Source organism: Halichoeres trimaculatus, unplaced genomic scaffold (genome assembly GCF_033239565.1).
Source record: "Halichoeres trimaculatus isolate MK-OKI-2021-1 unplaced genomic scaffold, fHalTri1.1 fHalTri1_scaffold_13, whole genome shotgun sequence".
NCBI lineage: Eukaryota > Metazoa > Chordata > Actinopteri > Labriformes > Labridae > Halichoeres > Halichoeres trimaculatus.
This window is the reverse complement of record NW_027437191.1, coordinates 3,177,540-3,200,613: the sequence shown is the minus strand read 5'-3', so window position 1 is coordinate 3,200,613 and position 23,074 is coordinate 3,177,540. Positions and strand designations below refer to the sequence as shown.

Below are 23,074 nucleotides of genomic sequence, written 5' to 3'. Positions count from 1 at the left end.
TTGCTGTTGGAGTTGTTCCAATTGATAGATATGGTTATGAAATTAGTAACAAAATTTAAAAAAAATACGTTTTACACAGGACGCATCTTTCCAAAGTCAAATTAAATAAATTATTCAACACTAGTGTTACATGTGATAGATGCTCTATTTCTCCTTCCAATCACTCACACATGTTTTTCTTCTGTCCTAAGCTAAATTTATTCTGGTCCACCTTCTATAAAGTCTTATCAAAGGTCCTTAATCGACTGGTCACTCCCAGCCCTCTAAACTCTATTTTTGGTGTTCCTGACAATTTTGGTTGTATCTCCACCAGAGAGGGGATTGTTATAGCTTTTGCTTCTCTTGTGGCCGTAGGCGAATTTTACTTCATTGGAAGGACCGAAAACCACCATCTCCTTAATCTTGGCTGAGGGACCTCATGTCTTTTCTTTACTTGGAAAAAATTAAATACAGCGTTAGAGGTTGCTCTGACAATTTTAAAAAGATATGGGGTCCTTTTTTGTCCTTTGTTGACTCTCTTAGGTCTTTGGATGAGTAATGTACTGTTTGACAATCACATTGAGCAAATCTTATTTCTGTGCTCAGCTGTCTTGTAAGTTTTTTATTTTTCATTTTTATTTTATTTTTTTTATTATTATTTTTTAAGTGTTTTTTATTATGAGAATTATCAGTTATTTTCACTGTTATTTTACTCAGTATTTGCAATGTTTTTATTTTATTCTTATTATTTTGTATTATTTTTGTTATTTTGATATCTTGGTGGGAGTGGGGTTAACATGTCTGTTCAGGGGGGACAAAAAATATGGGTATTGTGTACATTGTAATGGAAATGTGCTATGTTGATAACCCTAATAAAAGAAAAATTAAAAAAATAATAATAATAATTAAAAAAATACATGCCCTGTCATTCAGCTTTACTCAGGGGCAGCATTATGGGTGGGCCCTTAGGTTCCAAGCCCACTCTGAACTTTTCTTATAATGTTGAAACATTCATCTTCATGTGGGTGGGACCAGAACATTATTTTGGGAAAGGCTGTAGATTTTTATTTATTTTATTTAACTATGGTTAATGTCCTTGCTCTTACAGCTTACAATGCAAAAAATGCAAAAATCTGCTTTAAAACCACACATAGTGACATTGGTTTATTGTCAATAATATTTATTTACCAAATGAATGATCTACACATTTTTGGCCCAGCCACAATATGTCTGGCCCTTCCACAACCGAAATCGTGGCTCAATCCCCGACTTAACTTGCTTAGAGGAGCGGGACAAGCCGAGCGAGGTAGGAGGAACGGGATTCAGCTGTTTCCTGTTTCCCGCTCTCAGGTGTTCTGCTCCTGCACAGGCAACTAAGGCCGTGACGTCACACAACGCGAGCCTCTCCCCATTCCATTCTTGAGCAGGTGCAGGTGATTGGTGCAGAGGGATCGTAGGGACATGAGCTGTAAACTCAGACCGAACACAGGAAACTTCAGATTTTACCTTCAGAGAGAGGGAGCAGGGTGTGTCCACCAGGAGCCCTGCTGTCCGAGTCCTGGATCCTTTGCAGAGTCCGGATTATAAGCGAGGAATCATCACACCATTTCCTGTTTTATTTTTTTTTCTCCCGGAGCAGAATGACATGCTGTGATTGACAGCCGCACACCCAGCCTGTTGGTACAAACATGGAGATCCAGAAGAGGATGTCTGCGTGTTGGCAGAGTTTCCTGGCATGTTTTAAAAAACCCGACCGAACCGAAGAAGGACAGAAGCGGGGCAACATCGATCCCAGAACGATTATTGTGGACCCTTCTAATAACTGTAAACCCTCTGTGCCGGAATCTCACGTCCCTAAAAGTTTACCGAGTCTTCCAGCAGCGAGGTCGGACGTGTTTTACATCGCTCAGTATGACTACACGGCCCGCACTGAGGAGGACCTGAGCTTTCACGCAGGGGACACTTTAGAGGCTCTGGATAGGAGCGCAGGGGACTGGTGGTTCGCTAAAGCCCTCACCGGGGTCTCAGCCTCCAAACAGGGATACATCCCCGCTAATTATGTCGCTCCTGTGGAGAGTATTGACGCTGAACCGTAAGTCTGATACTGATATCATCACCTGAAATGTGTTACATTGCGCTGGTGCTGTTTAAGGACGGGTATGGACGCCCATTCCTGCCACCACACTGCTGTCACAGAGAAGTTTGTCCAAAAATTATGCCTTCTTTAAAAACCACACTGAGAATCCTCACTTCAATTTTTGAAAATGCTTCCCTTCAGCCAACATGCTTTAACTGCTAAACTAGTCTGCAGAAGTTTTCATACTTGCCTGTACTGATTTTTAGCTTTAAACTGAGCCGACATGTCACTTTTAATTGCTTTCCCTGAAAGTGAGTGTTGTCTTAGTTTCAGACAATCCAAAGTGAATTATTTCAAGGGGTTTAGACAGAAACTAGACTCACTGTCTAGTGTAAATTGATCAGAGCGCTCTGAAAGCTGAGAAAACTGAGCATCAGGTGTTCCTCTCAGATTAACCTCCTCATGTCTGTGCTAGAGTAATTAAGTCAGTTTAACCAGACACAGCTTACAGACAACTTTATCTCCATTTAGGTCAATATACTGACAAACTACACCACGTTACAACATATGTCCTTACATACTGTCCTTTGTCGTGGCTGAAATACACCATATGTGTCTCCGGTCCATCTCCGCTCCGTCACAGCACCAAATCAGATAGGTTTCCATTCAAGGCAATCTGTCAAAGGTAATATGCAGTCATCCTATTTTTGCCCGACATAGTGGCTGTGACGCATAAGTTCAGTGTAGGAAAAATCAAGCAGGATGGGAAGTAGTACACAGGAACTACCTAAAACATCCAGCTTTCAAAATGAATTAAAATGTGTCAAAATCAGTTTGAATTTAGCTTGACTACAACAACAAATGGCAGGGACGCGAGAAGTGGGGTGCTGAGGGTGCTGCAGCACCCCCTGGAGATGGAGGAGGGGGAAACTATATTTAAATTTTTTTTACCGCTTTTTTTTTTCCGCACACATATTAAAACAAACTGCCCCTGTGCAACTTATTTACTTTTATTTTCTGTGCTTGTAACAATTGGGTCTTGATTAGTACTAGATTTTGTGTTGAAATGTGTGCACGGGTCATTGGCCATTGATGAGATTTGCATAATACACAGGGTTTTGATCTTGATTGTTTTGTGTTGTTGAAGTGTCATTGAGGCTGGAAGTGGTGTTTCCCAGACACTGATAGAATGCGCTCTTTGTCGCTCTGACCCTCTGACCTCCCAGAGACGTCACGTTGTGTCTTGTCGGGTTGTGCCTTTGTGGTCAAGATGGGTAGAAGAGAGTGAGACCCGGAGAGACTGTCAGGCTGGACTGTGGTGCAATAATATTTTGTTTGATTGGTTTGAAATAAACCTTGATTTGTTGGCACACAACGTCTGGATATTTAGCTGTCTGCAGGCTCAATAAGAACCCGTACAAAACCCCCCTGGTATAAATGACTTCTCGCGTCCCTGACAAATGGACATAATGAGCGGAGCCAGACCAGGGGTCTGTTTCACAAAGCAAGTTTAATGAAAACCCAGAGTCTATTAACTCTGAAATAGGGGAAACTCTGGGTTTTTGGTTTCAGAAAGGGAGGTTAATCAAACCTGAGAAAGAGGGTTAACTCAAGCCTGTTTCACAAAGAGGTGGAACTAAAACTCTGTGTCTGTTACTCTGGCAACTGAGTCTCTGGAGCTAACCTGGTCAGGACCAGGTTTTTCCTCAGTGAACTTCCAGTTTTTCTCTGTGTCCACCCTTTTTCAGAGCCACACGCCATTTCATTTCCTAACTCATCCAGTCAGCAGCGAGTTTTGACATAGATTTGTTCAGTCAACTGTTAATAAAAAAGAAAAAAAACATTAAAAAAATCACTCAGTAGTTCTTCATCAGGCACAGGTGTTACCAAGCTTTTTTTGAGTCTCCACACTAACAGCTGTAGGGCTCCTGTCAGTCACATGAGCTGAGCTGTGCCTCTGATTGGACAAACGCATGATCTTAATATCTTCTAAACTGCAGAGTTAGAAAAAAATTCACCCTGACTAGAAAAATTAGCAATTCAGACATGAGACTATTTTCTTAACCAGGCTGTAAATATTTTAATTTCTGCTGTGAAAACAGCTTTTTTTTGGCATTATATGTGTGTAACTTCAGGTACTTCTGGACTCTTGAGAAACAGCAGAATTTAGCACTGCCTCATATTCTTAGACCAGAGATTGCCACTTGGTTCAGTGTTTATTTTTTAAAGTGCTTTTGAAAGTCAACTTTCGATATGTAAATGTAATGAGCTGTGTTTTAAGAGTGGTGAATCACTGCATTCCCTGCAGAGTGACGTGGTTGGTTCATGGTTATCACCAACCAGGAAATGTGGTCTTACAGGTTAACAATTCCCACAAAAACACTTTCAGCAGTGTGTACAAAAGCTGTGGCTGGTACTTCATGGACCGCTACATTCAGCATGCAGCTAATTCAGTGTGTCATAAAAAGCCTTCACACACTCAATCCAGACTCCTGAAAAACAAATAACCGGTTTTATATAACGTGTGGGTGACTTCAGGGTTGTGGAAAGGGATTTCAGGTAACTGTAATGCATTTTCAGCCTACAGACTTGCTAAACCTGTTTCTCCTCAGCTGTTCTCTGGTTTTTCCCGTTCTGTCATACCCACTAAAATAGTACGGATTCCCTTCACCAGTCTCGGCATCATTGGTGTCATGGTTTCTATGAATCACAACCTCAAACTCGTGATTGGAGGCTGGATATGAAAGAATGAATTATATAACATGAAACAACACAGCTTATTATATATTGATCTGACAGTATGTTTCTGTTAAACTACCAGATGTAGAGAAAGACATATCAGAGAAAATTGATGACTGCCAAAAAAAAAAAAAAAACATACCTTGACAAAAGAGTTTTTCCTATTTTAAATTTGTCAATCTGGTGTGTTAGGAGACAGATTTGAGACCTGAGGAGATGAGCGCTCACAGCCCAGCACTGTGCAGCAGAGAGAGGAGATGTTGACAGCTCACCTCTTCAATCAGACTCAAAACATGATCAAACTGCACAGAGCTGCAGGACTTGACTAGGGGTTTTATGCCTAACATCAGTATTTTTTTCTCAATGCATTCATTTAGAGAGAGGATAATTGAATTGAATTGAATTGAATTGAATTGAATTGAATTTATTTATTTAATAGGGACAATGCAGTTTAACATAGTTCCATCACTAAGTATGAATCTGATGTGCTGCCAATCTTTATGGTCCACTCATAGTATCTTTACATGAGTAGCAGCTAAAAAAATAAATCTACATTTTTCTCTCCCTGGTGTTTTAGCAAACCCTTATTTCAGCCTCTGTTGTTTTAGCTGCTGTCACTGTAAGGCTGCCTGCTCCCCAAACTCACTTCCCTCTGATTGGCCAATCCACTGGAGGCCTGTCTGAGGCAGAAATATGAGCTAACCTTGATGTTTTAGGTCCACCCCATTAAACGTGTCATGAACCAATTAAGGGTCATTATACTATGACCTTATCAAGTCTCATGAAGATCTGGTGCTATTTTAAGAATGAGGAATTTTGACCCATTTACAGACAGATTCAAGGTTCCTACAACATATGAATAAGTAGAGGTTTGAAAACCTGCACAAATCTGTGACTTTATAATATCCATGTTTAACATGTGGAAAACCTTAATACCCCCTCTTTAAATGCAGGGTCTGCAGGATTTTACTAAAAAATACAATATTAACTTTTACAGGTATGATCCTGCTCACTCGTCTCCCATGGACCTCTGTACATGTGTGTCTGTGTCTGCCTCAACCCCCTCCTCTGCCTGGATGTTGTTCTGGGCAGAGTAAGCATGGTTACCTCAGCCATTCACAGAGTGCTCAGTGCACAAGTGACTTTGTGTGCTGATTAGTGAGTAGAAGAAGCTAATCAGAGCAGCTACGATAGTGGACATAATTCGGGGGAAGAATAAAACCCACAGTGAAACGAAACGCAAAACAGAAAAAGGCTTTTTCTTTAACAAGGATGAAGCTTCGCTTGACTTTCACTCGGGTCAAGGAGTGACACGTGTTGGCTTTCTGCCAACCAGGTATGTGTCAAATAACCCGGTGATTAGCTTGTGCTAACATGCTAAGTCAGGTGCACTCTGACCGGAAACTTGATGCTACAGGTGGTTGATGGACTAGTGAGTGTGTTCAGCTACAGCTGCAGCTACAGGCTGTGGGTGTGTGCTCCTGCATGGAGCCGGCACTGATCCAAGGAGGAGGAGCCAAGTTTGAATGTTGTGTTTACTAACAAGTAACAGAAATTCCTGCGGACTCTACCTTAAAGGTGAAACAGATTGAAAATATTAAAAGGCCACAGAGTGAAATTGAAGTTGTGATGTTGAGTTTTAGTGGTAGGCCTGTAATGAACCATTAGTCACTAATTTAGTGAAGTGAGTGAACCTTTGAGCTGTGTTGTCCATAGATTTGTTTCCTTTTGTCAGAGACTGACCTGCTTGTTGTTTTTCTGTCTGGTCCCTGATTTGCAGATGGTATTTTCCAGAAACGAAGAGACTGGATGCAGAGAAGATGCTGCTGGCAGGAGGAAACAAGCATGGAGCCTTCCTCATCAGAGACTGTGAGAGTCAGAGAGGAGAGCTGTCCCTGTCAGGTACACCAGAGAAGATGGGAAAATAACTTTTTTCTTTAAATCTGATGCTGCTCTGTGATCCTGCTCTGCTGTATTACTGTATAGAGGGATTATCAGTCTACGTCATCATAAAGATCTGCACGCATCTTGACCGCAGAAGCAGCGTTTAGCTACATTCATTCAGACAAGTTAGCATTTTTTGAACACTAAATTCAACCTGTTATTAGCATAAAAATGTATGGTTGTTCTGTGGCCAGTTTTTAGAAACGATACGTGCCAAGTTTTGACCCTCACAGAGCAACCAGTGTTTTGGAGTTAATAGCGACCATGCTAACTAGTGACTCTCAGCCGACAGTATCAGTAGCCACGGTTACATAAGGACTTTTTCGTCTTTCCGAATGGAATCTTTCTGAATGACTTTTCCGAAAACACTAGTAAACATGGAGAGGAATATTCCAATCTCTGGTCTACATGCACCGCTATAATCAAACAGAATAGTCAATGGGCCACGCGCAGAAAAACGTAAACATCACGAGATTTATCAGAGTTTTTCTTTCACTTGTTGGAATAACTCCGTATTACGAGTTTTTCGTCCGTCCAGTCTTGAAATTATGTTCAGTTCTTTCAAAGTTTGGATCAAAAAAAACCTTTCCACAGCAGTCCAGTGCTGACGGCTCGCCGCCATTTTTAAAATTGAGGAATGTCTCTAGTTGCGTCTTACGTCATATCTGAGCATGCGCTAAAAAAAGAATGCACCCTGAGAACTTTCCGTTTGAGTGGATACATGATACCTCAATCGGTTTGGGGAAAGGAATATTCCACCCCTGTGAAACCGGTTGAATGTCTATTCGGATTGGCACTTTTCTTTCAGAATGAGGTGTCTACAAAGGTTAAATTCTTTCCGTTAGTGCAAATAAACCGAATGCAAGCAGAATATTTGGGTCCATGTAAATGTGGCTAGTGATTAACGGCCGAGAGTCACCAGTTAACAGGGTCACACTTAACAATGAAACACCAGCGACGTTGGTGGGTAAATAATTAATTCTGGACGTAGTTTTCTGGTTCTTTTATAATGAACCAGGTCTCAGACTTAGCAGTCTGTGTGCTCTTTTTGGTTTGAGAGGGTTTCTGATTTATTGACAAATGTTTACATCCTGGTACGTCCAATAAATTACTCTCTGGGTACTTGCTGGATTTCTCCACTAAAAACGTCTGTCCACCTAATATCAGTCCACTTGCTGATCTCTTCTATCCACTCACTGCTATTTCACAAACCTGGGAGCTGTTTACCATCTGGATAAGTGCTGGTATTTAGTCAAATACATTTTTTGGTGGTTAACTGCTCCACATCAGTTGACAAACCATTATACTCCGCAGTGTTTCTGCACCCGAGTTGCACGCTCGAACAATGTTGTTGATCAACAAATGATCCTTCTATATGTATTTTTTTAAACTATGTTCAGGTTGACTGCAAAACTTTTTCTTCTGGGTCTAACTAAGAATTCTGAATCTGATTGATTCACATAGTTCCCACTAAACTGAACATTTACATTGACAGTAAGGTTAGACAGGTTGAGCAGGAATGTTCCTCTTGAAGTTTCTTTCCTCATTCAGCTCCGCTTCTACTCAGAGATAAGATGTGACTCGTCTTTGATTAGAAATGAGTCAAATGTCTTATCTTACATGTCACAGCCTGGCTCAAGGACCTTGACAAAAACAGGAAGGACACTTTAATTGCAGCTGTAAAGGACTGTTTATTGAAAATCCTCATTTTTTAAACTGCTCCAGAATCATCCGATCACAGAGAACATCAAAAGTTGTAACTTGAAGCGCTGACAACCATTGCTTAGAATGAATGGACAAGTCTCTAGCAAACTCCACATATGTCTGATCACTTTCTTTTTCCCAGGATCTGAACCGCTGCCTGTATGCTTCAGGTACAAGTTCATACACTTTAAGAACAGCAGATTTTATTTTGGTGTAGCAAGAACTATCCTCAAAACTACAAAGCAGAATATGCCTCATGCGCCTTTCCAATTTCCAGTGCACAATCAGCACCGGGCCAGTCTCTCACTTTAGCCACCCGTTCAAACAACAAGAAAAAGATATCCAGATCCTTTTAGTTAGATGGTGGTAAAAGCCGCAGATTGTTAACATCAAAGTGGCCCATGGAGGAACGTGACAACTGTGCGCGCTCACCGGATAACAGGCCATCCTTTGCCACAGACAAGCAGAGTCCCTCCAAATCTGTCCTCGCTTCCTCAGACTCATGACAGATCTGCTCTACTTCCAGCTGCTTTTTAATCTCTCGCTCATGTTTCATTGTGTCATGTTCTAACTGCAGTAACAAGATTTCCTTTTGCTGCTCAAAAGTGAAACCATGAGTCTGAAACTGCGCTGCAAGCAGAGATGATGGTTGTTTACCTCCTGACATGATCCCGTCTGCAAGCAACTTGGACTGTACAGCTGATCTAATATTTTCTTTGATTCACTTGTCTCCAACAACTGTAACAGAATAATGTTGAGCAATTAAGAGCAACTGCTCCTTTAAACATTTATCCAGAATCTCTAAAGAGGGATCAGCAAGAAAATCTTCAATATCAGACATACTTACATCCAAATTACCTTGGCAACAATTTGAGAACCTACCAACAGGGGAACCAGCAGACACAGAGACAGTCACCTGGGCGTAACAAGAGGAACAATCCTTGCCCTGGCGTTGATTTTCCCCACTTTCTACGACACAGACCCACCTATCTAAACTCTCTTCCACTCTTTATGCAGTGACTTGTGGCAGGTATTTACGCACGACTAACCGCTGGCCCGGCAAAGCGACTAGCACGCTAGCAACCCTACTGCAACCACGGCCATGCTCCCAATCAAAGCTCCAACCGCGTGCACCACAACACTACCAGCCCCGCGCAAAAAACCCAAAGGGCAAAGCTGCTACGCATACACACCAAACAAAAAAAAGCTGTTTACACAGCAGAAATAAATATATTTACAGCCTGGTTCAAAAAACATCTCTGTCTGAATCGCTGGTTTGCTACCAGCACACACTGTACAGGGGTGATTTTTTTTTCTAACTCAGCCAATCAGAGGCACAGCCCAGGTCACTTGGCTGACAGACGCCCCATAGCCTGCCCCACATCCAATATGGCCATGCCAGCTGATGTGCTTCGAATGTCTTTGCATAACTTAAAAGCTATTTTTCTGGATTGGTCAGATGAATGTGGTTCATATCAGTATAATAAGACCATTTTTACGCTGAATAAGACAAAAACACTTGATAAGATTTCAGGTTTTTGCAGTGAGAGAGGTCAGGACAGTGGGTAGAGCAGGAAACAGGGTGAGAGTGGGGAATGACATAGGGGAAACGCCACAGGCAAGATTCAAACCCAAGCTACCCGCTCAAGGGCAAAACTCATGGGGCATGACCTCGACCACCAGGCCATCTGCACCTCTGAAAATACAGATTCTGACTCTTGGATTTCACCCTGCTTTGTCTTCCAGTGCTGGACAATGGGAGGGTGAAGCACTACAAGCTGAAAAAACTGGAGAACGGACACTACTACGTGTCCAGGACTCGGACCTTCCCGACACTCAAAGAGCTGGTGGAGCATTACTCCACACAGGCTGATGGCCTGTGTGTGTGTCTGGGTGAACCGTGCATGAGGGTAAAACCAAACTCTTTTCATTAATTCACCGTTACATACTCTGAAGTCTGTGTGACATGTTAGTTCACCATAGCTCACTCTGTCTGTGTAGATGGAGGCTCCACAGACTCATGGTCTGTCCTACAACACCGTGGACCAGTGGGAGATCGACCGCAAGTCCATCCGCCTGCTGAGGAAGCTGGGAGCTGGGCAGTTTGGGGAGGTGTTTGAGGGTTTGTGGAACGAGACTACGGCTGTTGCAGTGAAGACCCTGAAGTCTGGTACGCTGATCCTCCAGGACCAGTAAGAAAGAAATGATGAGAAAGATCAGATAAAGAAAGGACTGTTGGCTCTGTTTGATTAAACAAATGATTTAAGATAGGGTTAGCTGAAGCTTTTCACACTACCTGAACATGTGACGGATGCACACTGACTGCACAAAATCTATCCAAAATACAAAAACTTTGTTTAAAAAGTATAGCTGTTTGGACACAGATTGAACTATTCCTTTGTGACGGAAGATGAGGCCATGTCAAAAAAGGAAATTCACGAGATTAAAGTCATGAATTTAACTCTGTAGCTTTACTCTATCAGGAGAGCGCCTGTACAAAGATGGGGACCGGGGAGCATCTTGTGAAGTTATACTTAAGTTTAGGTTTCACAAATAAGGAATTAGAAAGTTGGCTAAGAAACTGGGAATTTGTTTTTTGGTATTCACGGATTCGTCTTTTTCCAGTCAATAACTCATCAGTGGAATGTTGCTTTTACAAATAGACAACTCTCTGCAATCACAGCAAGGTAAACTGAGTACTACAAATGGATTCAGACATACTCTAAACAAGCCGTCCTCAGCGCTGGGGAACTTGCACTGTCTTCTATGCAGAGCAGTGTTGTTACCTTGAAAAAGTAATCTGATTACTGATTACTCCTTTAAAAAGTTACTCAATTACTTTACTGATTACTTGATTTTAAAAGTGACTAAGTTAGATTACAAGTTACTTTATTAGTTACATTCAGCAGCTGTCGACATCACCTGCAGCTGCATGATATCGGCAAAATTGTGGGGTTGCGATAATGAATAATGAGTCTACATGTTTTGTTTTAAAGTAACATTTAGACATTGGTAGTTGTGTAATGTGTACTTTACAATTAAAAACAAAAATATTTATTTTATACGTTTTGAATTTTGAAATACAACTGAAGAAAGCTTCTATTGTACTATTTTTGGTGCATTACTGCACTGTTCTGTTAAATTTCAGCTTTGAATAATTTTTTAAATGCTTTGTTTAAGTCTAGTCTATGTTCTGTTGATCCTGTATTTGTAATACAATAAGCAAAAATAAATGTTATTACAGTCAGCTCACATAATCATCAGTACCCTGCTCGGGGCACCCCAGTCTAAAAAGTATGGGCACGCCCCTGCTTGTCACCAAGTGCCTCGTTGTAGCCTACGTTATGTTGTTCTGCTCCTTAATGGATGGATTTGTGCTAAACAGAGGGTTCAGCTCTTGGAATAGAGGGAGTTATGGTGAAAGACAGGACTCACCTTTCCCCAGGTAAAAGTCAAATAACTTCTCAAACGTTAATGGCCGCAGTGTGCTGATTTCTCTCAAAAAGATTCCTAAATGTTTCAGTAAAGAATCTTCAGGAAACTGCCAGCACTGAGTGTACAACAAACCTTAATACTGTCATCTTTACCTGACACAAACTCCAAACAGTGACTGTATCTCCTGCTAGAAAGCACACATCTCTCTTCTCTCCCCTCTGTTCTTTACATTTGTGTCGCTGGCTGCTATTACACCTGAGTTGTCATCATGCTGAAAACGTGCCTCCCATCACTCCCTCAGATGAAAGAAAAAAAGCTTTTTTGTTAAATTAAAAAAATAAAAAATAACTTCACTCAGTAGAAGTGTAGCATCATCAAAATCATTTTGTACATGTGATCTCACATTTTTCAGACTACATTTCTTTGATCTTCTGATAGCTTATAGCTACAGGCTAAGATATTGAGTTTATTCTTGTTCATTTTGCCCCTCCTTTTGCAGGCACCATGGACCCTGAAGACTTCTTGAGAGAGGCCCAGCTCATGAAGAGGCTGCGGCACCCCAAGCTGATCCAGCTGTACGCCGTGTGCACCATGGAGGAGCCCATCTACATTATCACTGAGCTGATGAGCAACGGCAGCCTGCTGGAGTACCTGCAGAGTAAGATGATTCACTTTTACCACTGGTGTGATAATGAGAGACTTTTTGATCCGGTCTGAGCCTGGTGCAGCTGCTGCCGCTGCTGCTCTGAGGCAACAATCCCCCTACCTGACTCTGAGATCAGGTGACCAGAGAAACAAAAGCATTTAATATCCTGCAGGTACTGATCTGAACTTTGCCCTACATCATTAATTTCACTGTCTTATTTTCCCATCCACTGCCAGAGGGTCGTCTGTTTATTAAACCAGTGTCATAGCATGCTCCCAAAGGTTACACTGTGATGAGATTTAATTGATAAAGGGGGTATTTTAGTTTCTGCCATAAAAGAGGAAAACTGTGTGTCAAACTCTGAGCTCTGTGAACATTTTTGGCTACAGGACGACAGACACTCTGATGTGAAAAGACAAATAACTTGGCACTAGTTTCATCCTCTAGCATCAAATCCAGGCATGTCCAAAGTCCAGCCCTGGAGCCGATGGTGACCTGAGGTCCATTTCACCTTACAATGTGTTAATCATGCCACTGAAATGAACTAGCGAACTGTATCAAATTACAAGGAGATTTCAACAGTACAAGCTCAAAGAGGTCAGCAGTGCTATTTTAGCCACAGGGGGCTCTGGTAAGCCTGGTCACTGAGTCAATAGCCGTGTTTACATGGAGCCAAATATTCAGAATAGAATCGGGTGAGAAGCCCAAATGGAATGAAAATGCTCCATATAAACACCTCATTCGGAATAAACAGGCCGAATCCCATTGGAATTTCATTCCAATGCACAGGGGTAGAATTTCCCTTTTCCCATTCCGATTAAAAGCAAAATCCTGTAAACGGTCAATGAGAAAGTTGTCAGGCTGGGTTCTGTCTGCGTCCGCTCTGTCCTGACATAAACAAGCAGTGACGTATGACGTTTACTCACATGGAAACATGGCGGCTTCCAAACAGAGCACACAGCACTGGTCTGCATCGGAAAGTTTGTTTTTAATACAAACTCTCAAAGAACTAGACATTGTCGCACGCTTAGACGGTAGGAAAACAAGAGATACTGAACTATTTTAAAAAGTCCACAAAAAATATGGCACATGCAAACACCAGATCGGATTAGATCGCTTGACATGTAAACAGTTTGCCTGAGAGCTTCAATCGGAATGATTATAATCCAAATGAGAAAAAAGTCTGCATGTAAACGTGGCTAGTGTGTAGGTCGACTGATCCACCTCTCCATAATGTCAGAATGTCCAGGCCTTAGGAGATAAAAGGAGCTGCTCTGTGCATAGCCAAAATCAGCACGAACCAATAGTTCTTCACATGAGCTTTAAAGAAACATCTGCTCTAATACATAAAACACACAGGATGATGATGGACTGGTTATTGACCTTTTTTAACTCCTTTCACAGGTGATAAGGGCGCCAAGCTCAGGCTCTCTGACCAGATCGAGATGGCCGCTCAGGTGGCCTCAGGTATGGCCTTCCTGGAGTTACAGAACTACATCCACAGAGACCTGGCAGCCAGGAATGTGCTGGTGGGAGACAACAACATCTGCAAGGTGGCTGACTTCGGCCTGGCCCGGGTCTTCATGGTGAGAGACATGAAAGAGTTACTGTGCTGGCTCTGATGTACTCGCTGCCTCACAGAGAAACTAAAGCAGCAGCATCCTCACATAATTCATCCTCACATAATTACACACACACTGATCTACCCTCCTGGTACTGAGTGCACAGGGTTATCACCTGAACCTTCCTCCAACACCTGTCCACACCCGTGTGACATCAGGCACAGGTGTTTATATCTCCCTACCTGTAGACAAATAGTGCGTCCCAAATCGCATACTTCCATACTCAAATACTCAAATTTTGAGTATACTGCGTCAAAATGAAAAACAGTATGCATAGTATGCGAAAAATGAGTATGCAAAAGTACCAGGATGATGTACTCAAATCGGCCCGGATTTTGAGTATGCAGCTGTGGACACTTCACGCACTCATTTCCTCCTCTGGCAGCAATGTATAAATGTAACTTATTGATGTTGTTTTTTACACGTGTTGTTTCCACCAAGCACCATCAGCTGTTGACGTTGTGTATGTGGTGTAACTTGTTTTTGTTTGTTTTGTTCTGCGAATGATAGGCTATGCCAGTGTTTCTCAAATCTGGTCCTGGGGACCCCCTGCCCTGCATGTTTTAGATGTTACCTCACTCCAACACACCTGATTCAAATGATCAGCTCGTCATCAAGCTCTGCTCGAGCCTGATAACGAGCTGATCATTTGAATCAGGTGTGCTGGAGTGAGGTAACATCTAAAACATGCGGGGCAGGGGGTCCCCAGGACCAGGATTGAGAAACACTGGGCTATGTTAATGCTAGTTGAGCTAACAGCTATCTCGAATGCTAAAGCTCATTGGGCTAACAGTTACCGGGGCCCTAGCATTACCCGGTGAACCAGGTAAATATAATAACAAGCGAGTTAGACCCTGTACAGTGAGTACATGACCAGAAGCACCACTCAGACATTTAATTTGTGGATGTATTTTGACTGCCGCAGTGCTCAGCGTAGCTCTCTCGGTAGCTTCAGTCAGCTGCACCAACCCCCATTAATAAACTCTACACCGCTGATCAAGTTATTAGCTGTGTTTAATATACTACTGAAAAGGCTTTGAAAATTCGCTGGCAAATAGTGGCGGTGCTTGGCGGAAACTGTCAAAATTAGATGTAGAAGAAGAAGAGGTCGACATCATGTCATCATTCCCGGTAAGTACGGCGCTCGGCAGTATGCGATTTGGGACAGCACTACACCCTCAAAATTTGCGCACTAAGCCAATGAGTATGTAGTATGCTTAGTACACTCAATTTGAAAATTTTGAGTACACAGTATGGAAGTATGCGATTTGGGACACACTAAAAGTCTCTCTCATGCAGCACTGTGGGATCCTCCTCAGTTCCCCTCGTTTGATTATTTTATCTACAGGGACAAACATTTTCACCTGGTATCAGAGACACCAAATATTTTTTTTTAAATATTTTAACCCTTTAAATTACCAATTTGATTACATGATGTCACCTTTTTTATTTTTTATTTTTATTTTGGAAAAAAAAGCAAAAAAAACAAAACAATAATAAGGTATAATCAAATAATAAATGGAGGGCTGGGGTTCTTTATTTGAGCTCAGACTTGAAGAAACACAAGATCTGTAATAAAATGTAATTATATGCATTTTTTAAATTTTTTCTGCAGTGTCAAAGTCTTACTTATGATCCTCTGAGAACATTAAGGGACAAAAATGTCCACTACCAAAAACTGTAATATAAACAGAATAGATTAATATTTGCACCTTTTGTTTCCTCAGATCTTTCAGTTGACTTCAGTCCTAATCAAGAAAACATTTTTTTCCTTATTTTTATTATTTTAATCCTTTAAATGCCCATTTGTATTTTTAAAGCCGTTTAAACCATTAAGAAATGTCCCACCTCACTGTAAACGGTAAAAATACAAAAAATGAGCTTCTTTTCTCCAAAATTAAACCCTGAACATAGAGAATGCAGGATTAATCTGTGGAATTAATGTGCTTATAAAAGTTTTGGTTATAATTGGACCATATGAACATTTTTGTCCTCTTATCATCTAAAAGGGTAGAAAAGAAGAATCTGACACTGCAAAAACAGGGCCTTATAATAGTATTAACAAGGCATCTAAACCAGTTTTTTTTTTTTAATAAACTTATGTTTGTTAAAGCCTGATACTTAAAAAAAAATCTCCAGCCCTCCAACATTTATTGTATGAAAATAACCTGTCTCGTGGTGTCTTTGATAAAAACTGTGACTTCATGTAATCAAAGGAGCATTTAAAGGGTTAAAATAATAAAGATGATTAAATATTTGGTGTATTCAATTAGGACTGAAGTTGGATGAAAGATTTGAGCAAAGACATAAAAATATATATAAATCTGTTGTGATTTTTTAGATTTTTGTTTGTAAATTTTGTTAGAGGACATTCTTTTCTTGTATTTACTTCAAAGAGTCATAAGTCCCCCACCCCCCCCAACCCCCCGCCCACACCAGTGTGTCTTTGACCTTAGATTTAAAAAAAATCAATTTTAAGATATTTATGGAAAAACCTCACAAAACATCATTCCATGTGGATTATCATTACCAACATTACAGCCAAAAACTGAGCAATAAATGACCTGAAAGAACAAAAATGTCCCTGATTGACCTGAGAAGGTTATGTCTGCGTGTTATCAGCATAGACCAGTGTTACCCAATCCTGGTCCTGGGGACCCCCTGCCCTGCATGTTTTTTATGTTCAAGACTCCAACACACCTGATTCAAATGATCAGCTCGTCATCAAGCTCTGCTGGAGCCTGATAACGAGCCATTCATTTGAATCAGGTGTGCTGGAGTGGGGTAACATCTAAAACATGCAGGGCAGGGGGTCCCCAGGACCAGGATTGGGTAACGCTGGCATAGACTGTATAAAACATGGACGTAGCGTCCCTGACGTCACCTGTCTGTTTCTGAAACAGTAAATGAAGCACATCGGCTATCAAGGCTATATTGGTAGTAGCAAGGGGTTCGTATACAGCTATAGGGCGCTGGTTGGTCACATGACCCTGCGCTGTGCCTCTGATTGGGGGAGCTTGTGATCTTAATATCCTCTGAACGGCCGAGTTTGAAAAACAGTCATCCTCCTTACAGTGGGTGCTGGTAGTAAAATTAGTGACTCAGACAGGAGACTTTTTTTGAACCAGGCTGTGAATAGGTTAATTTCTGCTTTGAAAATGGCTTTTTTTGGCTTGGTGTGTATGTGACTTCCAGTACTTCCAGAGCCAGCCTCAAGCAGACATTCAAGAAACAGCAGATTTCAGCACTTCCGCATTGTCTCATATTCTTAGACCAGAGGTTACCATTAGTTATCAGTCTGTGTGTTTTCTGATCAGCTGTTAACACTCAAACTGCGTGACTTGCTGTAAAATGTGTCTTTTTGTGTTTTGTCCTATGTGTAGAGAGAAAGTGAAAACGTCTACGAGGCCAAAGAAGGAACTAAATTCCCTGTGAAGTGGACCGCTCCAGAGGCCATCCAGGACAACAGGTTCAGCATCAAGTCTGACATTTGGTCCTTTGGGATTCTGCTGTATGAGATCATGACATTTGGACAGATGCCGTACCCATGTAAGACCTCAATCAGTGATGTTCTAATGAGGGGTGTGTGTGTGTGTCTGGATCTCTTGTCATGGGATCTTGTGGTATTACTGTGTGTGGTTATTTCCTGTCAAGGTGACACAGACCTAGAGCAGCCAGCAGAGCATAGTCTGAGCAGATAGACCTCCACTTTGAAACTGTTTTTGAGCTAGATTCAGAGTTCAAGATCAGATGATCGATCAGGCTCTATAAAAATGCGAAATAATTCATAAATAATCCAATAATGAGGCATTTTACCGGTAAAGTGATCCATGTGCTTCCAAACGGCACACAGAATAAACAGAGAACAGGTTTTCTTCATGGTAACGTGTTTGTTGAACAGGATCAAGGAACAGACAAATCTGTTACTGTTTATGTTTTAGTAAAGTTATTACAGCGCACATGTGCAGACACACAAACAGCTGCTAGAGCTGACTGACAGATGATCCAGAGGTGATCAGCTGATGCCGACATCACTGAAACACGTCGCTTCGTGTGACACTCCGGTGGAGAGGACAACTCATTTCTCGAAAAACAAATCTCCTCGATTCCTCTCTCCTTTCTTCATTTCCTTCATCTCTCCATCATCTCTGGAGGGAGGGGCTGAGACATAGAGAGACATAAGAGAACAACACAAGTGAAGGAAGGAAGGATGGAACTTTGGGATTCACCCTGTGTCTCCCTGTAAAGGCTCAGCATCACTGGCTGCCGGGTTGGCCTGCAGTTTGTGACCTATCACCTCATGCAACATTTCATGTGGAAATCTCAAAGCTCCTGAAGTGTTAGTTTTAGCTGTTGGTTCTTGGGCTCAGAGAGAGAAAGTGAACACCAAACTTTAAGTGGCAGCTCTCACATCATGCTAGAAGGTCAGCAGAATTGTGGTGTAACACTTGATTCCGATCTTAGTTTTGAGCCGCACTTTTAACAGAAGTAGAAAATAGAAAATAGAAAATACTTTATTTACCCCCGAGGGAAAATTTAGGAGTCACAGCAGCAATCAAGAAAACAAAAGTAAGAAAGTGTATAGAAAGTGCAAAAAGGTCCAGAAGAAAATAGACGACGACATCCCGTCCACCACTCTCCAGCCCAGCCAGTCTCCACCTCCACAGGGTCCAGGACTGATCCTCCCCAGCAGTCTGTTCAGTCTCTGTCTCCTGGATTTTGTCTGCCCACAGCAGGCGAAGCTCCTCCAATGTGGCGCCGGCGTCCAATGTCAGCTCCGTCAGCCACGTCCGATGCCACTCTGCCCTCCGGCAGCCCCTCTGCCGCTGGGCTAGCGCGGCTAGCTCGTCCATCCCACCGGAGATAGATCCCACGTTCCCAACAACGATGGGTGGAAGGACTGGTCCACGTCGTCACCTCCCAGCTCACACCCGAGAACCAGCACGTCGTCCTCACCACCTCCTCCTCACCTTGAGGGAAATCATCAAGTCTTACACTAGTTAGCATTGACATGCTACAGGCTGCTAACAGCTAATTTCACATGGAAACAATGCAGCCATGGTTACATGTAGGATCTCCAGACAAACACAGGAGAAAAGTAGTAAAAATATCACTGAAGCCACAAAAAGTTTGGTGTCCATGACCAACAATGAACCATACAAAGTGACGATCCACTCCAAATACAAAGATGACGATAAAGAGACAAAAAAAATTACAAGAAACAGACAAAGAAGAGAGAGCTACTGCAACAGGCAGCTACTTGGGCAGCACCTAGCCTGTTGAAAACAGATTTTTATCACTTGAAGAACATCATTGAAGTTTGCAAGTTTCTCCAAAAGCCAATGCAGACACAAGTTCAAGCTCTTCTTTCTGCTCATTTATTTATTTATTTACTTTGATCAAAGTTTTTTTATTTTTATGTTTTTTAATATGATCACAGAAAGAAGAGCATTGAACAGCAATAAAAAACCTTGGACAGTCAGGGACAAAATACGCCTCTGTCCTAAATTATATCCACTTTCCTAAATACAGTCTTCAACAAACATTCAACCATGTAAATTTTGTTACTCTGACTGACAACTGGAGCTCAGTAAAATTTCACGGTGTTCCTTTTTCTTTTTTGAAATTGAAATGTATAATCCACACATGTTTACATGTTTCAGTGGTTGGGCAAAAACTTTGTTTGTATTTATATATTTCTTCATTTTAGTTTTTTGTTTTGTTACTGATGAGAGATCTGTAAGATTTTAACATTACATGTAATATTTATATAAACATTCACAACATGTTTCCTTTTCATTTGATAAGTAAGTGCATTCTGCGTTTAAGGTAATTTATCATAGTTACATTCAATGTCTACAAGGCTTGAAGTTAAACCAATCAGTCAATATTCTGCTATGATAGTTATAGTTGAAAATATATTACTTGTATCAATTCATCTCATTTCTTCATAGCATGTAGACCAGGCCTATAGGTAAGAATTGTTTATATGTCAACAGTATCCTTTGTCATGTTGGTCAAAGAATGATTTATTGCTTGTGTTTCGTGAATAAAGCAGAAGAAAAAAAGTGCAAAAATGCTTTTTTGGTCCAATAAAAACCGCAGTTAGATTATTTTCCAAACTTGTTCAGCCCTAATGAACAGTGCTTTGTAAATAAAGTCTGACTGATGGAATATTAAAATAACCTGGACCTCTTTCTGTGCTCCTTGCAGCCATGACCAACATGCAGGTGGTCCACAGGATTACTCAGGGCTACCGGATGCCGTGCCCCCCCGGCTGTCCCAGAATCATGCACGATATTATGATGGACTGCTGGAAGGAGAACGAGTACGATCGACCCACGTTTGAGACCCTGCAGTGGAAGCTGGAGGACTACTTTGACATGGATATCACCACATATGATGATGCTGCTCGTTTCTAGCTCCCTGGGCCGTGGACTAAGACAGACACATCCTATGATATCCTGCTCTCTAAAATAAAGTGTGATTCCCCTCTGCAGTCAGATGAAGGCTCTGAAAGGACTGATCTGAAAAGTGGCTGATGGGATGCTGTGGCTGCAGTGAGCTCTTTCAGTTAGAACATACCAAGTTTGCTTCATGCTCTTTCTGCCAGGCTGACAGTCTCACCTAAAGCTCACCAGACTGGATGAGGCGTCTTTCAGCAGAGACACAAAGCTACTATCTGTCCGTCTGGATGAACCAGTTCTTCTGGAGCTCCACATCGCGATCATTCTTTCCACTGGCGATCTGCCCAGTTCCTACCTGAGACGGCGAGTGACTCATGTTCACCAACAAGTTCCTACAGAGCCTTCTGTTCCACAACTTGTGTTATTGATCGAGAGTGAGTGAGTGACAGCGTCTTTCTGAGCCCATTCCAGGTTTTTCAGAACTCCTGCACCTCCAGACAAACATTGAGCTTTGAACTGAACTGAAGTGTCTTTTTAAATCATTTGCTTGACTGACCACAGAGCAAATATGTGCACACAAACCACTGACACATATCTCCAGAGATGATCAAAGTATGGATACGAAAGATCCGTTGGAAGTTGGAACCTTAGTTCAGTCTAACTGCCATTGTCTACAGAAGAGTGTCACCAATAAAGGATCAAATATTTTAGTTTAGTTTGACATTAGCTGTTCTCATGTCTCAGTCTTCCCCTTCAGCAGATAGCACAGTGTATGTTAAAAAGGTTATCACATAGTGTGAAACATGAGTTGAAGGACTCACTCCCACTAAGCTCCTCTGGTTTTCTGATGAAGACTTGGCGTTCAGTGAAGATGGAACTCTGGATGGTGGGTGGCGCAGACTGTGGCAGTATGTGAGGGACTGAACCCCCCGACAGCAGGAGCTCACCTGGGATCTCTGCTGCTCTGTTTCTTTCTTTTGTGAACTGAGTCTCCTTCCTCTGTGAACTCTGCTTCATACAGTCGTCCTCATGTGTCCTCAGCAAACAGCATGTCCTTGTCAGACCTGAACAGCTGATGACAATGCTGCAGCTGGAGGGACGCAGATAGAAGTAGTGAAAACAAAGTGACTTTCTGACATTTGGGTGAAGCTCTTTTCTATATCGGATACACTAAAATTAAGATCAGTGTTTCTGTTTCTCTAATAAGCTCAGTTTCACATTCAGGTTGATCCTATCTGCAGTTATTCATGGCCTAACTCCCTTTAACAAGCTGCACAATCATCACTGTGCTGTGATCAGATAGAGAAAATGACGAGTAAAAGGATACTGATTTCTTCAGGGCCTGAGGACCTTGTGGCATATTTTAAGATGGAAATGAAGAAGTCCCTGATGTGGGTTTCGGTACTTCTCCTCAGTCAGCTCTGAGACTAAAGAACCACTGACTGTGAATGTCCCAGTCATACAACCAATCCCTGGCAAAAGACAGAGATGTTACCTGGACCACAGGTTGAGTTCTGCAGAGATATTGTCGGGCTGAAGATCAGAATCAGAGCCTGTCAGGGTGCAGTCACTGTAAATAACACTGGAGCCCCCCTGAGTTAATGCTCTGTTCCCTGATTAGGTTAGTTACAGGAGCAACAGCTGACCTCCACAGAAGCTATTTTGCTGTACATCATGACACCCTCAGAGCTGACACCGCTTCCTCCTGAGCTGGTTCATGTTCAGTTCATCTGTTTTTCATATGAATTCATGATGAACTCAGTGTGTGCTATCGTGACTGAACAATGTGACTTAAACTTTACTTTTTATGGTTTAAGTTTGAGGCTGCAGAGCTGCTCTCAGGTCTGAGGATGCTAATCGATGTGTCAGGGCAGAAGTGCCATCATGAAGTGATGAAGACATGAAGGAAATCCTGCTCGTTCTGCCTTTACCTGGAGAATTTTGTCAGGGTTTGATGATTTAATTTGATCTTTAAGTGTCTTAACAAATCTTATTAAGTGTGTTTATATGATCAGTTGGTAGTATTCCATAATTATGCATTATATTTATTAAACACTTTTTATTTCCTTTTACTGTGGTTGACTTGTTTTGTTTGTGCAGACATGAGAAGTTAAAGGCATAACACTCAGCGTGACAGCTCTGAAGGTGACATTCTCTATTTTGTTAACCACTGGGAATTTAGACTTTTATGACGATCAGGGTCATATATATATTTACACACATACTTACACACACACACATATATATATATATATATATATATATATATATATATATGTGTGTGTGTGTGTGTGTGTGTGTGTGTGTGTGTGTGTGTGTGTGTGTGTGTGTGTGTGTGTGTGTGTGTGTGCGCGTGTGTGTGTGTGTGTGTGTACACACATATATATACATACGTACACTCACTGGCCACCATATTAGGTAATTAGGTACGCCTTGCTAGTACTGGGTTTGGCCCCCTTTTTCCTTCATAACTGCTTTAATCCTTTGTGGCAGAGTTTGGTCCATGTTGTCATCATAGCAT

At 41.7% G+C, this 23,074-nt stretch overlaps 1 protein-coding gene across 1 annotated transcript; it reads left to right on the top strand.

Moving 5' to 3' along the window:
* Window positions 1-1,381: 1,381 nt before the first annotated feature.
* On the top strand, window positions 1,382-22,551 carry frk (fyn-related Src family tyrosine kinase). The gene is made up of 8 exons (XM_074685220.1): window positions 1,382-2,071; window positions 6,576-6,697; window positions 10,190-10,353; window positions 10,445-10,613; window positions 12,378-12,536; window positions 13,929-14,110; window positions 17,530-17,695; window positions 20,360-22,551. The coding sequence occupies exons 1-8, from the start codon at window positions 1,668-1,670 to the stop codon at window positions 20,566-20,568; spliced, it is 1,575 nt and encodes a 524-aa protein (XP_074541321.1). The 5' UTR covers window positions 1,382-1,667; the 3' UTR covers window positions 20,569-22,551.
* Window positions 22,552-23,074: the final 523 nt, after the last annotated feature.

Bases quoted from the DNA above. Each gene is read 5' to 3' on its own strand.
- frk (XM_074685220.1), top strand. From the start codon at position 1,668: ATGGAGATCCAGAAGAGGATGTCTGCGTGTTGGCAGAGTTTCCTGGCA. The intron at 6,698-10,189 runs GTACACCAGAGA...TTTGTCTTCCAG, and splicing joins AGGAGAGCTGTCCCTGTCAG to TGCTGGACAATGGGAGGGTG. The intron at 10,354-10,444 runs GTAAAACCAAAC...CTGTCTGTGTAG, and splicing joins TGGGTGAACCGTGCATGAGG to ATGGAGGCTCCACAGACTCA.